Below are 15,930 nucleotides of genomic sequence, written 5' to 3' on the forward strand. Positions count from 1 at the left end.
TGGAAGAGACCTCCGGAGGTCATCTAGTCCAACCCCCTGCTCAAAGCAGGACCAACCCCAACTAAATCATCCCAGCCAGGGCTTTGTCAAGCCGGGCCTTAAATACCTCTAAGGAAGGAGATTCCACCCCCTCCCTATGGAACCTATTCCAGTGCTTCACTACCCTCCTAGTGAAATGTTTTTTCCTAATATCCAACCTAGACCTCCCCCACTGCAACTTGAGACCATTGCTCCTTGTTCTGTCATCTGCCACCACTGAGAACAGCCTAGCTCCATCTTATACACTGTCTTATACACTGCTCTATATATGCATAGTGTTGTGAGACAATTGTTATCTTATTCACCTTGCCATGGATATTATTTGTTATAACTTCTGAAATTATAAAGAAGCAGTAAAAACAATGTGAGATACAGAGAAACAAGATGGATGAGGTAATATGTTTATTGGACCAGATTCTGTTGGTGAAAGAGACAAGCTTCTGAGCTACACAGAGCTCCTCTTTAGATCTTCCCAGAAGAGCTGAATGTAGCTGGAAGATCTGAAGGGGAACTCTGTGTAGGTCGAAAGCTTATCTCTTTCACCAGCAGAAGTTTGCCCAATAAAAGATATTACTTCACCCACCTTGTCTCTCTAATATCCTGGGACCAACCCACAGCTAAAACAGCACTGAAAATAATTCGTCAGTGAAATGTTCTAAGCCAAGAACAATTGCTTGGGATTTGCAGACAATGTTGCTTAATGTAGAGTAGCCAATGCAAGGAGCTTTGTCCCAATGCAACATATCACTTAAACTGTAAAACAATATTTTCCATAGTTGCAGATAACATTTTAGGTTGCAGTACCCGTTGAACAGATTTTAAACCTAATGTTCTCTGTCTAACTTTTCGCAACTATTTCTTCCCCCACTAAAGCAGGGTTTCTCAAACAGGGGTCGCCGCTTGCGTAGGGAAAGCCCCTGGCGGGCCGGGCCGGTGTGTTTACCTGCCCCGTCTGCAGGTCTGGCCTATCGCAGCTCCCACTGGCCGTGACTCGCTACTCCGGGCCAATGGGAGCTGCTGGAAGAAATGTGGATAACTAGAGCAGCAGCTCCCATTGGCCAGGAGCAGCGATCCGCAGCCAGTGGGAGCCACGATCGGCCGGACCTGCAGACGGGGCAGGTAAACACACTGGCCCGGCCCGTCAGGGGCTTTCCCTATGCAAGCGACAATGCGTGTTTGAGAAACCCTACACTAAAGTGTCCATTTAAAATGTTCTCATTTATTCTCATTTACTTTTAGACAAAGTCCTGCACAAAACCCATAAAACTTGATTCGGTGACCCTTATACTGAGTGACACTTACTCACATGAGTCATCTCACAGGAGTCATTGGAAGGGATTTTCCAAAGCACTCAGCACTGGCCTCTCTGCTGTTATTGGAGTCAGTAGTCAATAGTTGAGTCACTGACTTCAAAAGGAGCAAACATAGGCCAGTACGGAACACTTTTGAAAATACCAGTGTTAAAACTTAAACTCAGAGACTCAGGTACATTTTGCATGGAAATCAATGAAACTACTCATAAAGCAAGTGCTACCCAAAGTGAAGAAAGCTTGTAAAATTGAGTCCAAGCAGCTCACGTAAGCAGGCTGGCCTTAACCAGTGGTATAAACATTATAGTATAAAGATAAAATAATCTTCGAGGGAGAAGAAGCAAGTCAAAGCAGGAAGCAGTTTAATTTTCACCTTTGACAACAAGAGGATTTTCACTTCCAGCTGCTTCTGTGTTTAACTGACCATTTTTTATGTAGTTAGTGAAAGCCAGCCAATTTTCTTCAGAGAAGTTGTAGTATTCTCTTGACTCAATAAGAGCTATATGCTTCTTATTTGTCTATGGCACCATGGGGATGCCATAAAACATCAGAGCAAAGATTTCTTTTTCCAATATGCAAAATTAACTGTTAAACTCAATGGGGAGCATTTAGATACCACCAATTTAGAATCAAACCAAAGCAAATAGTCTTCTTAGGGAAGAAAGGGACCAAAGGGAACACAAAATGGTACCTGAATTAATTCAGAGTTGTTTCTTATAAAAGCAGAAGAAGTTTCTTTTATGCTCAACTGAATTACATGTTTCCTTTTATAATAAGCCAATTGTTTGGGGAATTTAAAGATAATGTCATGAATAACCTCACGTAAGAGTACAAAATGGAGGCTGAATTTTCCAATATATTTTAGCAAAAGGGTCATTCCAAAACATGGCCTGGATTTCTTTTTTGGAAGGAGATTATGATTTACAACCTCCATTGATGTAAAAAGGCACAGTTCCATTGAACTCAATGTTATTGAATGATAATGTTAGACCATGTGTTAGTTTCCTATTTCCTTTAAACTTGAGAGGCCTGATTCACTGAAATACATAGAGTTACCCTTATTTATGCCACCCTACGGTTTAAACAAATAAATAACAACCCAAGGACTTTTTTTTTTTTTTGGTTGTAAAGAGAGTTTGTTTGGGGAGCGAGGTCTATTTATACTGCCAGCCCTGGCTAATGATTCTCTACTTATCCACATTTCTAAGGACCTAAGATCTTTTGTTTGAAAAGAAGCTTGGAAGGAATTGTCTTGTGTTCATTAATCCATACACATTTGATTTCAAATTAGATTGCCAGCAGACATAACCTCTCTGCATTGTTACAGTGGAAAACTGATTTGATTAATCAAACAGCTTTGTCTCTAGAATAGTTGTCCATGACAGTGCTATGCAAAAAACTGCTGATGCAATTGCCAGTGCTGGCATGCTCTCTCACCTTGCTAAGTTTTCCCTCATGAAAACATCAATTGTACACCTCATTCAATTAATTATTCTACATAATGCTCATTGCACTTATTGTGCATCCTTCGGCATATTAATAAAAAGCTATATTATATTCCTGGCTCTGAAAGTGACCTGCTTTGTGACATTGTGCCACTCACTGCACTCTGCCTCAGTTTCCCCAATTGTAAAATGGGGATATTGAGACTTACCTTCCTTCATAAAATACTTCAAAAACTATGTATGAACTACTTTCTTTTTTATTTAGTGTATTATTTTTATTTTCATTATGTTTGACACTAGCTACCTAATAATATTAGATTATATCACTATTTACTATCTACTTTATATTTGACGGGCCTCATTTATACTATGGACATTCAGCATAGCTCTAAGAATGTAAATAGGTCTTCATATGAGTGTAAATATAATGTACATCTAATTTTATGCTCCTTTATACTACCAAAGTGGTGTAAATTGGCCTTCATGGAAACAAGAATCAAGTCCAACAACTCCACTTCTCATAACTTGAAGTTTTAGATTTCAAAACCAATAGTTCCTTTTCCAACCCCAGGTCTCCCTCCCATCTAAAGCACTATATATGTGTGACAAAGAATACTGTTATACTGTTGCATTTAGAGAATCTGTGCATTTATGTGAAAATACTGCACCCACAGACAACACAGAATTAACCAAACAAAAATCCACCAAACACTATTTCTTTAATATTGGTGTTATTATCCTGTAGTTATTTGCTGTGAAAAGCTATATGTTGTGCTAACTGGGCCATTTAAACAGTGAATTGGTTATTTTAATCTGTAATACGAAAAACAAATTTTAAAACATTTTTTGAATTAAACTGGGTCTACTGGAAACAATGTGAACACAATTTATTTGATGATAGGGGACATCATTGACCTTCCAATATTCTTATTATCTTACAAAATGACCACAATGAATATATATCATTCTCCTTTATTAATCCAAATTTCATTTTATCATGTTGTCTAGGTAATCTGAGCACATTAGATGCTTCACTTTGTATGAAGAGTATTTGTTGAGACAAGAAGCAAATGGGAATATTAATTCTAGACAAAGCTGCAGGGATCCCACTAAAAAAAATGCTTCTTTAGAATAATGGCATTATCCAACCACTATGGTTAGGTCAAGTATCCATCCCCAGACCGGCCGAATGTGTGCCAGGATGTCTAGAGAGCCTTAGAAGAAGATACCCTGATTACCTCCTCCCTTGGCAAAACTTCCTGCAGGCAGGTTTGGAAGAAGGTCTCCTTACAGAGACATGTCGTGGGGATGTGATAGGGCAAAAACTGGGGTTTTCCCCATGGAAAAGGTGACAAAGTCCATCACAAACCTGTTTCCTGCAGGATCTGATAAAGGTGAAGGCCATCAATGTAGAGGTTCTATGCCTCCTTCCCACTCCCTGGTACCTCTTGAAGCTGTGATATCAGGCCCTCTGCAGCCAGCGCTTGCCCTGGGGATACCCTAAAAGGGGATTTTCACTGCATAGGGGGCCTACATGAAAGATAAGTTGGAGCTGTATTATCCATCCATCCTGATTTCTGCAGATCCAGCGGGGGTAGAATGTACCCCTTTCTTCAACCTTCTCCTCCTTTCTCAGCTCTACTGCCTCCCCCCACTCCCTCATACATACATTCAACTCTCTGGGCTTACAGAATATCTTCCATGCATCTACAGAGGAATATGATTGGGCCCATACTTTTAAAAGATATAAATTCCTATTTTCATCCTAACTGTACCAGCAATCACTCCCCAATCTGTGCCCCACCTCACTCCCAGCACGCATCTTCCCAGTCTGGAAGATTCACATTTCAGTCACTCTTCCTAACAGAAACTTTATCATTATTATTAAACACAAATAAAGCAAGCATACTTATCAGGCTCGGAAAGAATGTGAGGAAATGCTAGGAATGGAGGGCATCTTGAGCAAGCACAGGAAGGAGAAAATTAGTGAGAAAATGAACACATGGTAGGCCAAGCTCCATTGAGATGACTGGGCTCCCATTGAAATCAAGGCAAGTGAAATAGGACCAAATAGTATGGAATTTCCAAAAAAATCTGTTTTGAGTCAAGCCAATTTTTTATTAATTATATTATTATTATTAACAACATTATTTTTTCAGAACTGCCACCGAATGGAAATAGTTATTCACCCAGCTCTAGTGCAGACTGACTAAATCTGCCTGGAAGGGAGCTGCAGCAGGGAAAGTGTCCTGAATCCTCCACTCTGCCTGATATCCAGCAGGGAATTGGCACAGTGACAGCAGTGGGTAGTGATGTCCTGAGGATGCCCTCCCTTGGCAATGGATTTAATCCAAGGTCACAATAGCCCCTGTAGGCACAGCGAAGTGCAATGTGTGCTAGCAAATCCACAATGCTGGTCTGAGCATAATTTACAGCTGTATCTACATAGAACATCTTTTACCGAGCAAGCCTTTGTCTAAGCCACCTACACGCTGAAGTCCACGTAGTAGTAACACCCACAGTGACAACACCATGGCAACAAAAAAAGCAGGATTCACTTCTCTCAAGCTTATTTATTGCAGTTGTCACTTCAAGCCAAATCTCAGCCCCTCCTAGTAAAAAACTTCTACTTCTTATTAAAGACCACACACTTTCATTTATATGTATTCCTCCTGCAAAAGCAGGGAGCTATAACTGAGGAAGAAGACAAATGTGCAAGAAATAGATGAAATTCTGTGAACGATGCAAATTAAACTAACATACTGAAAACAGCAGATTAAAAAATCCTCCACTTCTATCCAGAAGGCCCAATTCTCCTCTCACATCTATCAGTTTTACACCAGTGTATCCCTATTGTCTTCTCTAGATTTGCTCCTGATTTGCACCGGCACAAAAGAGCTCAGAATCAGGCCTGGGATTCCTGCTGGTGTTCAAACATGGAAGACAGAAATTTGTGCTGAACATTACGCCAACCCTCCTCATCAACTAGCGTAGTTAACTTCTGGTGAAACAATGCGCGTCAAAGGAGATACCAGAGAACTACTTACGTCCCCATTTGTTTTACTTCACAAAGTTAATGAGTCTTGCCTGTAAGCACTTGTTTATTTTTCTTGAAATAAAACAAAGGTAACTAACTGTGAGTAGTAGCCCAAAGGAGAGGGGGGAGTACCGTCATGCTCCCCACCATTAGCAAACATGCAGAGAAGCCGAAGTCCCCAGAGCAGAAGGAGGGCTTAAGCCCATTGCAGCATAAGAAGTACTAAAGTCACAAAAGTCCCATAAGCCGGTTTTCAAGAGATGGCAGAATCCAGCCCCTAGACTCTGTGGACCCAGGGGAACAATGGGAAATCAGGGCAAAAAGTTATCAGGGAAAGCAATCATCTTTACTTCTAGGCACCCTGAACATGCCGATTCCAACTTGAGGCCTGGTGCACGCATACTGTTCCATCCAATCACACTGCATCCTAAAGGTGGAGAGTACTGAGCTACTCAATTAAGGTGTCCAAGTCCTTCTGCCCTCTACTGCTTCCCATGATCTACAAACGTTTTTGCTTTGTATTGTCAAATCCATGAATGACAGCAAAAATAATGTCACAGTAACAATGGCAAGTTTTTCAGTATAGTATTAAATATCTGCTTTGATAGTAAGAAAAAGAACTCTGCCAAAATACCAAATCGTCAGATTACAGTATTTCTCACTTCCTATTCAACATGATCTATTTCTTCTTGTGACTCTCACAGCAACCAAAGCATGGAGCAGCTGCTATGATCTCAGCCTAATGCCCACCCTGTTGTGTTTACTGGTTTCACTGAACTCTTTAACAAATATTATGGGTCCATAAATAGAATATATTCAATACTGCTCAGAGAGAAATTCATTTCCAAACATTCTGTTTTCATGAACCCTCCAATCATTTATTATATAAATCGAAACATTTATTGGATTACGGAAATGTTGTTTAGATTTTACAATCAATATGTATTAACCAAGAAGTACTATTAGTGTTTGCATCACTTGTTTGTTTGCAATTTACATAGATCTTGCTTTCTGCAGTTCTTTGTGCTCATGGCATTTTGAACCATGGGGTGTGTTCAGTGATAATTGCCGAAAGAGCTGCAGAACAGTTGGTGACTTCTTTTCATATTTTTTCGCACAAATCTAAGAATTTATCACAAGCCTGAGTGCAAGTGGAAAAAATCCCCTGCTTGTTTTAGAAATCATGAGTCTAATTCTTTCTCTTCTCACATGGGTATAAATCATGAGTAATTCCACCGAAATCAATGCAGTGGGTGAGAAGAGAATCAGGACCTGGGACCTGAATTAAGAAAAACTGTGTGAGAGAGGTCCTACTTGCACAGTTATACATGTCTTTCAACATTAGCCACCCTGGTTCAAATCTAAATCTGGTCAAAAGTGGAAGCGGGTTTAGACTTTTAACTATTTTCTCTTGGATGCTTGCCCACCATGCAAATTTGCATAAAAGACTTTCTGTGTCAAAGAAAGATCCCAGACTCGAACAGGAGTGCTGCAAGTCAGAAGTGAGTTACTCTGAAAGAACTGAACAGGGAAGCTTGCGTATGACATTCATTTATTTTTGTTGTAATTAACAGAATCCACATGCCTAACTGTATCCTCGTATTTAAGTGATCTGTCACCTGGCTTTGTAAATGATGTTACATTGCTTGGAGATGCTTATCACCTAAGCTTAAAATAATAAATTCTGACTCAATTGAAATGCAAAGGCAAAATACTACATTTCCTTTTCTAGCAGAGCTTCCATTTAATGTGCCAGATGAAGGAGCTTGCTCTGCTTTACTGGATCAGAGTCAAAATGGTTTGTCCAAGGAACTCAGTGATTACGGGAAAACAGTTCTTACTCAAGCAAAACTCTAAATGATGCAAATGGGTGTTTCACCTGAGTAAGCACTCCATGATTTGGCTCTTTGTCTTCAGGTTAATATATCAGAATGGCTACTCCAATCCAGACAAGGGACAAGCCAAGTTCCTCTTGATGGTGTTTTTCTAAGGGCTGGTCTACAATACCACTTAAGTCAATGTAACTTACATCACTCAGAGGTGTGAAAAAGACACTCCCTGAGCAATACAAGTTACAGTGACCTAAGTGCTGTCCACACCGGCGCTATGTCGGCAGGAGACACTCTCCGACCGATGTAGTTTCTGTCTCTCACAGAGGTGGAGTAATTATGCCAACGGGAGACTACTCTCCTGTCGGCATAGCGCATCTTCACCAGATGCGCTACACTGGCGCAATTGCATCGGTGCAGCTGCGCCAATGTAGTGCTGTAGTGTAGACTTGCCCTAAGAGTCAAGTAAGTAATTTCTCTAAAGTCTCCTCTGAAGTACATTGCCACAGTAAGTGGGAGAAGCATAATTTGAAATTCTGATGGTCTTGGATTTAAAATAATGGATGTCACTGTTTTGTTACACAACCTTATATTACCATAGGTCTCCTAGACTAAACTTGAGATTCTGTTCTCACACATGATCGGAAAATCATGGCATCTATTTCAAAACAGTACAAGCTTGTGTTAAGTGTACAGCTTCTTTATGTCCTTAAGATTAAAGTCTGATAGTAGTGATCTCCCCAAACATGCATCTAATTTTTACATCTACACACGTAAAAATGCCTTTGGGTCTTAAAACTATGAGTGCTGAATTATTTAAACTAGTATGTTGGTTAAAGAGTCTTCCATAGTTTTGGCACTGGCCCTCTTTTCTTAAGCTGTCAAAGTGCCATTAACATGTTAAGGAACATATTAAGAATACATTAAAATGAATCTCAAGTGGAAATTGCATGCAGGAGATTGTAAGAGGAAAAATGCAGAGCATGACAACAAGTGGCATGTAACATCAGAGATTATTACAATGCCTTTACAACTACTCACTATACTGCAGGTCACCTCTAGTGAATCACACCACTACTTAAATCTTTATCACTGTTAGTCCTCTGATACCGCATGCTTCTTCAGAGTGAGATTTGAGCTCTAGCTTTTAAAGGCCGTATGTAATACTTGGAAAACCTCATGATAAAACAATTGAAACACAGAAGATACATGTTAGATACAACACTGAAGTGAAGATAGTATTACAATAGCATCAAATGGCCAGCCTACTGGTCATGCTCTGAATTGCCATACAGGGGAAGGACTTAGCCTTCTTGCATTCTTGCTATTCAAAGAGACAGAATACCTCACATTAATAAACAGCAACCACTCAAGAGTGCCCAAGGGACTGCCATCCAGGCAGCCTTAGTAGAAGAAGGATGGCGGTAACAAAGTGCAAAGGGGAAAAATGTATGCTGGTGATTCTGAGGGCTCCAGAAGGACCGTAGAACCTTCCTCCCATATGTGTGCTGTGGGGTGTGTGAGAAAGAGGAGGAGGACACATCAGTGATGTAACTAGAATTGCATTAGTGGAAAACCAGTGTGAGACCAGAACTAGGCCCAGGGTAAATTGTGTTTATACCCAATTTAAGACCCCTTTCCACAACCAGAGCATTGTTAAATAGTCTTAGTGTAAATGTGAATCAGGCCCACTGTCTCTGGTCATTCTCAGTGCCAAGATGCAATGTATGAAATGCCCCTTCCTCTGGTAAAACACCAATACCCAAATTCTGGAAAACAGTACCATTAATTCATATTAAATAAATCCATATGTACTACAGGACCAGGAACTCACAAAAATAATGCATCTACTTGATCAATACTAAATTCCTAGTGGAAGGGAAAGGTTATTTTCATTACCTACAGTCATCTGATAATTATCTGCCGGGCAGATTCAACAATATCCTGGGATGCGATTTCACAATATAATGAACAAATGTCTAGTTTTTTGCCATCTAAGAAAGCAACAAAACAATAGCAGGACTTGTCACTATTTTGCTTATGGCAGGAATTAGACAATGTCCAGAACCCTGTAGCTACCCTGCTAGCATTTTAACTAGTTTGATTACATCATTGATTCCATTACTTCAACAGTTCTGCTCTCCAGTATAGGGCATAATTGAAAGCAGCAGCCAGCAGGTATCAAATGTGAGTGAGAAATGTCTCCTGCTGAGTAAGTACTGACTGTGAACCAGATTCACTGTCTTGTAGGCAGTTTTGCAACGAAGATGTTATAAAGGAGAGGATCCTCAGATGGGTGGAGCATCTGTGGAGGATAAAGAGGCAAGCAAATTACCAAGAATGTTCAGAAGTGGAAACTACATTTAAAAAATGGCTATGAGGTAGATCAAAAGCGAAGAGATAAGATACTGTAAAGGAATTTTTTCAAAGAGATACAAGAGAGATAAAAGGAAAAAGTTGAAGCACAAGGTATAAAACAACACATTTATTCTGACCTGCTTGCCTTCTTCATTCTGTAACTGTGAAGAAAGTCTTGTCCCGATGTTTTCATGCTAAGCAAAAATCCAACCCCTCTTTTGGTTAGTGATAGCGAAGCTGAACAGCACAAAAATGATTAGTGCAGTGCGCCAAAGTCTGCCCTTCCAAAGGGCCTGTATCAAAACCTATTGATATCAATGGGAGTCTTTCCATTATCCAAATCCCATTCAGGTTAATGGAAAGACTCCCACTGATATCAATAGGCTTTGGATCAGGCCCTTCTAATCCTCGGAATCTCAAGCGCAAGGTCAGGATTGGGCCCAGCAAACCTTGAAGTGTGGTGATACTCCCAAAAAAATGATGGTCAGACTGGCATCATGGGGTTCTGTGTTGAGCTGGAGTTACTGAAAAGCAATAAAGGGCTTTATTTACAGATAAACATTTTTTTTCTCTAATTGCTAACACTGCAAATCAAACTGGGATTGTTCTGACTCAGTCATAATAATCAGTAATAAATATTTTGCAATTGTATCTTGGTTAAAAATGTGGTTGACAATACGTGAGCCAGAAGAGGATACAACTTTCTCTCTGCCATTACAGTGCTGGTGCGCTAACAGAATTAAAAGCAATAAACAGTTTGCCTGTTTGTTTCTTAGAAAAGGCAAACAGAACAGACTCTCAATGTACACAAGGAATAGATCTGTTGAGGAAAATTATGCTATTTTTACCGTGATTTTTCTAACCATCACCACACTTCAAAAAACTTTGACAGAAGTCAAAACTACAAAACTTCTGGACGGTGTAAAAGCGAAAAGCTACAGGTGTAAAAGAGAAAGGCTATGAGTAGTTACTTCTGTTAGTGAAATTAGAGGTTACTGCATTTGTTTGGGTTCAATGAGTTATCTTCACTGAATGGAACGATAATCACTGACGCAACAATGAATAATTTGCAGAAGTATGGCATTGACATTGAAGCTGATATGAGAAACATATCAGTAGTGTAACAGATGGTGCTGAGAGCCTGGCAGGAGTTTTAAGGGGTTCTGCCACTAGTGTCACCGGGGAGAAATTGGATAACCTAAAAGTCATGTTATTTCACTCCATGAACCACGGGACCAAATTCAGTGAAAGTCTGCCTTAATGGTATCAGGCCTGATTTTCATTTACATGACGGCTTTGTCTTCATGGGGGAAAAAGGGGGTGTTTTTTACACTGAGATATCTAATATGAGACAGATACTGATGGTTAAAGTCCTCAGTGTAGCTAGCTGATCCCAGTACTACACACCTAGTGTTAACCTCAACTGGTTACACGCAGGTTAAAAACCACAGTGCCCATCTCCACTACAATTTTATTTTAAGATGGCTACCACAGTATAAAACCACACCGTTTTTCTGTAGCAAAGTCATAGCCAACTTCCACTTTGCCACCACTTGACAGTATAAAGATGTCGTATAGTGGGTATCAATCACAGTTATGCACACTTTCCTGTGATGTAAAAAGTCCTTAGTGAGAATCTGGCCTGATAACTTTAAGACAAACATCACACTGAAACTGGTCCGGTGGTTCAATTACATATAAAGTGTAATGTGTGAACTGCATGGACAAATGTAGCTCTGATCAAGTTTACTGCAGTCAGTTGATTTGCTCCCTCTTAGACAAGAGCTAAATGTCTCCCATTGTATTTTCAGATATTCTGCAAAGCAGCAAAATTTGCTGGAGAAAATGTCAAAAAAAATTGGCTTCACCATCACAAAAAACACCCCACACAAATTTTCTTTTCTTAGGGGATTGCATCTGCTTGTACAAGCATTAATGTACTTTGTGAGAGTTATTATGCCTTGGTTCATGTGTTTCAGTCAGACAAGTTGGCAATTCAAATTTCATGACAAAATGCTAACTTATCTTCACTATTGAAAAAGCTAATGAAGTGGTAAATAGTTGCAGAAGCAATGTTACATGCAATGTTCTGCAGGTTTTGAGGGCCTGTCATTATCTGTGAAACTGTATAGATGCAAAAGTAATGAAAGACCACTAAGAAATCACAACAGGCAAAAAACCCTTACGGCTTTGAAAATTAGGACAGAATTAATTTCAATTGTTTAAAAAGGAATATGATTAATTTAGGTCATTTTCAAAAGATACCTTGGCCTGGATTCTCAGCTGGGACCAGTATCTGCTGGGTGCTGCTTTGGTGAAAACCACAAAGTACCCAGAGCAGCTGCCTGATTCTGAGATTGGTTTACCTTCAGCCCTGGCATAATGGAGCGCAATCTTGAGGCTGCTTTACACTATGCTCACTGGCTATGGTTCCCAAAGAGATGTCTACCAAGTAACAACTGACAGATTACAAATGTCATCAGCAGCAGAAGTAGTACTCCAGACAAGCCCTCTCCTCCTGCTCCCAAATCATCTAGGATTGCCAGGCATCTGTTTTTTGATCGGAACTCACAGTCAAAAAGGGACTCTGGAGGCTCCAGTCAGCACTGCTGACTGGACTGTTAAAAGTCCATTCGGCAGCACAGTGGGGTTAAAGCAGACTCTCTACCTGGCTCCATGCAGCTCCAGGAAGTGGCCGGATTTCCCTCTGGCTCCTAGTGGAGGCACAGCCAGGCAGCTCTGTGCGCTGTCCCCGGTCGCAGGCGCCGCCACCGCAGCTCTCATTGGCCATAGTTCCCAACAAATGGGAGCTGCGGAACCAGTGCTCGGGGCGGAGTCAGCATGCTGAGTCCCCGTGGCAGGGGCCGAGCCACAGGGAAGGGCAGGGCAAGGGTGTTCGGTTTTCTGCAATCATCAAGCTGGCAAACCTAGAATCATCACTTATACTAGGGGACGCAGGGAGTTGGCTACACAGGCTCTAGGGATAATGGTAGCTAGGGACTCTTTGAATATGGGCTTCTGTAACACCAGGCTTGCACATTCTTACACCAGGCTTGCACTTGGCCCAAAATGTGAGAGCATTAACAAAATACCTAGAATGGCGCAAGAGTAGCAAGTAAATGTTACCAAACATAGAAATGGTTTCCAATGCAAGTCATTTCCTTCTAAGTTGATTCACAGACTGAATCAACATTTCACATTTACTTGACCTAAGTTCCAAATGCAAGAATTGCTTATGACACAGACGGACATTAGAAATCAGCTCCAGACAAGGTAAGTCCATTTTGTTGCCATCTGTGATGTGCGCCATATACAAGGAGACCCATGAGGGATCTTATGAAGCTGTACTATTAAAAGTTCTCAACATACTGTTTTAAACATGCAGACTCAAGAGTCAGTATCATCCTGTGTATCATATAAGCACTGCCAGCTTTCTTATTAACAGACCTATTCTGTTTGCATGAAAGTTCAGACATCCACACTGAGTTTTTAGCCAAATGACAGCCGTATGGTTTCATAAGTGTTTTCAGATTTCATCCCAATCTTCCTTGCAGACTATTGAATTCAAGTACTGTCCACTTACTGAAACTCAATTTGTATGGTCCTGCTTTGTGGTTGTTTATATTTTTGTTTGCTTGTTTCTTCTCTTTCATAAATCTCAGCAAGACACCAGACCTAACATGGATGTTGCCCTCTGCCAGTGTGGTATCAACAGAGTCTGCTCAAAAAACATTAATGAGATATTTTGTGTGCCTACCTCAACGATCACAAATATAATATGGCTACAGAACTAGCCAATGGATTCCAGCAGGCTACTTCAAAATAAATATTTCATAGCTCTCCAAAAAGGGCAATGTTTTAAACTACAAAATCCAAACTTTTCTAACATACATTTTAGGTCCTAAATACTCAGAAAGAATGAGATTCATGGAAGTTACCTTACCAGATCATACTAGTAGCCTGACTTTGTTAGTGGCCTATTATACCTAGAAGAGGTCATGGGGTTCATATCAGATTTAGGTTACAAGTGAATCAGGTTTCATCAATTTTTAAATACGCATATACGACTGTTCACAATTAACAGTCTCTGTTCATCTAATTAGCACTACATTTTCAACAGTGTCTGTCCACTACTTTAGGAATACCTCAAATTTTGGAGCACAACTTGAGAATCATAGAAGTCTGACTTTTAGCACCCACAATTCCAAATGCAACTAAGGGGAGCAGCAACCAGATAGCACCTCTGGAAATCAATATCAAGTTATCTCAAGCTGGGCACCTGAAAATGGAGACACCCACAAATAATGAGTATTTTTAGGCCTTAGTTTCTCTCTCCTCTCCCTCATTCTCTCAGCCCAGTTCTGCAAACTTCAATGGGAGTTTTTTCCAGAATAAGTATTGCAGGGCTGGGTTCTCTGTCTTTTTCCTCTGACTTTCATTAGCATCCCTAAATCACTCTATTTAATCTGATTTTTAAAAAAAAAAATACAGTAATGTAGGAACAAGTGCAAGCAGATATCTAGATTAGAAAGCATTTTACTTCACATTATCAACATTCTATAAAAATATTCCTCCAAAAGCACTCTATTATTCAAATTTTAAAGAAGCCACTTAGCTCCTTTAAAGTACTTACTACAATCTATGCTTTTGAGTTCACTATGCAATAACAGATCATACAGAAAATCATTTGTGTATCATTTCTCTGATAATATTCATTTTGGGGGAAATCTCAGATTTCTAATATGTGCATGCACACTTCCTATAAAAATAAATATCTCCAAATTTCATTTTCTGAGTATTAAAACGAGAAACAAGAAATGATAGTGACAATAATTTAGTAAAAGGGAAAGATATATTTAAGCATCAGCCAAGTGACTCAATTTTTCATACCATTTACAATGGAAGCTTAAAGACTAAAATACTACATAAGCCATTAGTTTCTCAGTACCCTGCAAGGGATTAAAATATTTCTTAATCAACTGCTAAAGCACAGAAGAAGGCCAAAGCCTACACATTAGCAAAGTTGGGTAATAGTAAAATTTGGAGATGTTCAGATAGCTTTGATACCATCACAACAAGAAGCAAAGGATACAATCACAGCAAGAAGTGTTATTAAAATCTACAGAAAACCAATTAGTAACTTTGCAGTTTCTTTGTCTGCAATATACAACTTTGAGGAATCACATGACAGTAACCAGTGCACTGATTTTTAATGAGGTCACACAAAGCTGACCACACCAACACATAATGACAGAGGGCATCCAAAACAGCCAGCTCAAGAGAAGTGGATAAAGGAAACTACTTTTTATGGCATTTAAGTATCTTTCCAAAAGCCCTTGACTGCACCTTTGCCATACTATGTGTCATGACTGCTAGGCAATCCACATAGAAATGATCTCACTCCATCACTCTAAATGTGATGGATTGCATGAGGTAAACTTTAATGCATCAATACCACACACACACACACACACACACACACAATGAAAACAAAGAAAGTATGTTCACATCTCATTCACATAATGGCTAAGGATGCAAAAACAGATCCATGATAGATGAACAGCTTAAATAAACAGCCAGTTCTGAATGCTCTACAACGCTGCTCAGCTACAGCTGCACAAACCCCATAGACTGAATCACCCCTTTCAAAAGGATGCCTCCAGGAGACCAGAACAACTGTACCAGAGCATATTATAAGTGGCTTCCCTTGGCCATATCCACACCTCTCATCCACTTTCACAGGAAGGCCAGGTCATAATCAGGCATTGCCATTTTTAACTAATCTTGGTTTCAGGAAGAAAAAGGGAGTTTGCCATTCATGGCAACATGTCTATCCTGTCTCACTCTGTATTTCTGGTGATTGACAGCCCTGTGCTCTTGTAGCATACAAAGGCGAAATAATTTTTTTTTTA

General features: G+C 40.0%; 1 protein-coding gene across 2 annotated transcripts in view; it reads right to left on the reverse strand.

Annotated features, from left to right (window-relative positions):
* The window catches only part of PCDH9 (protocadherin 9), a 904,321-nt gene that overhangs the window by 874,043 nt on the left and 14,348 nt on the right, over positions 1–15,930 (reverse strand). Inside the window, exon 3 of one of the 2 annotated variants that reach the window (XM_039482826.1) lies at positions 9,854–9,965. The exons of the other annotated variant lie outside the window; for it this stretch is intronic. Coding sequence (XP_039338760.1) covers positions 9,897–9,965 — 69 coding nt within the window. The 3' untranslated portion in view covers positions 9,854–9,896. Of the gene's footprint in view, positions 1–9,853; positions 9,966–15,930 lie in introns of those variants that run through there. 2 annotated transcript variants of the gene reach the window in all.

This window comes from Mauremys reevesii, linkage group 1 (genome assembly GCF_016161935.1).
Source record: "Mauremys reevesii isolate NIE-2019 linkage group 1, ASM1616193v1, whole genome shotgun sequence".
NCBI lineage: Eukaryota > Metazoa > Chordata > Testudines > Geoemydidae > Mauremys > Mauremys reevesii.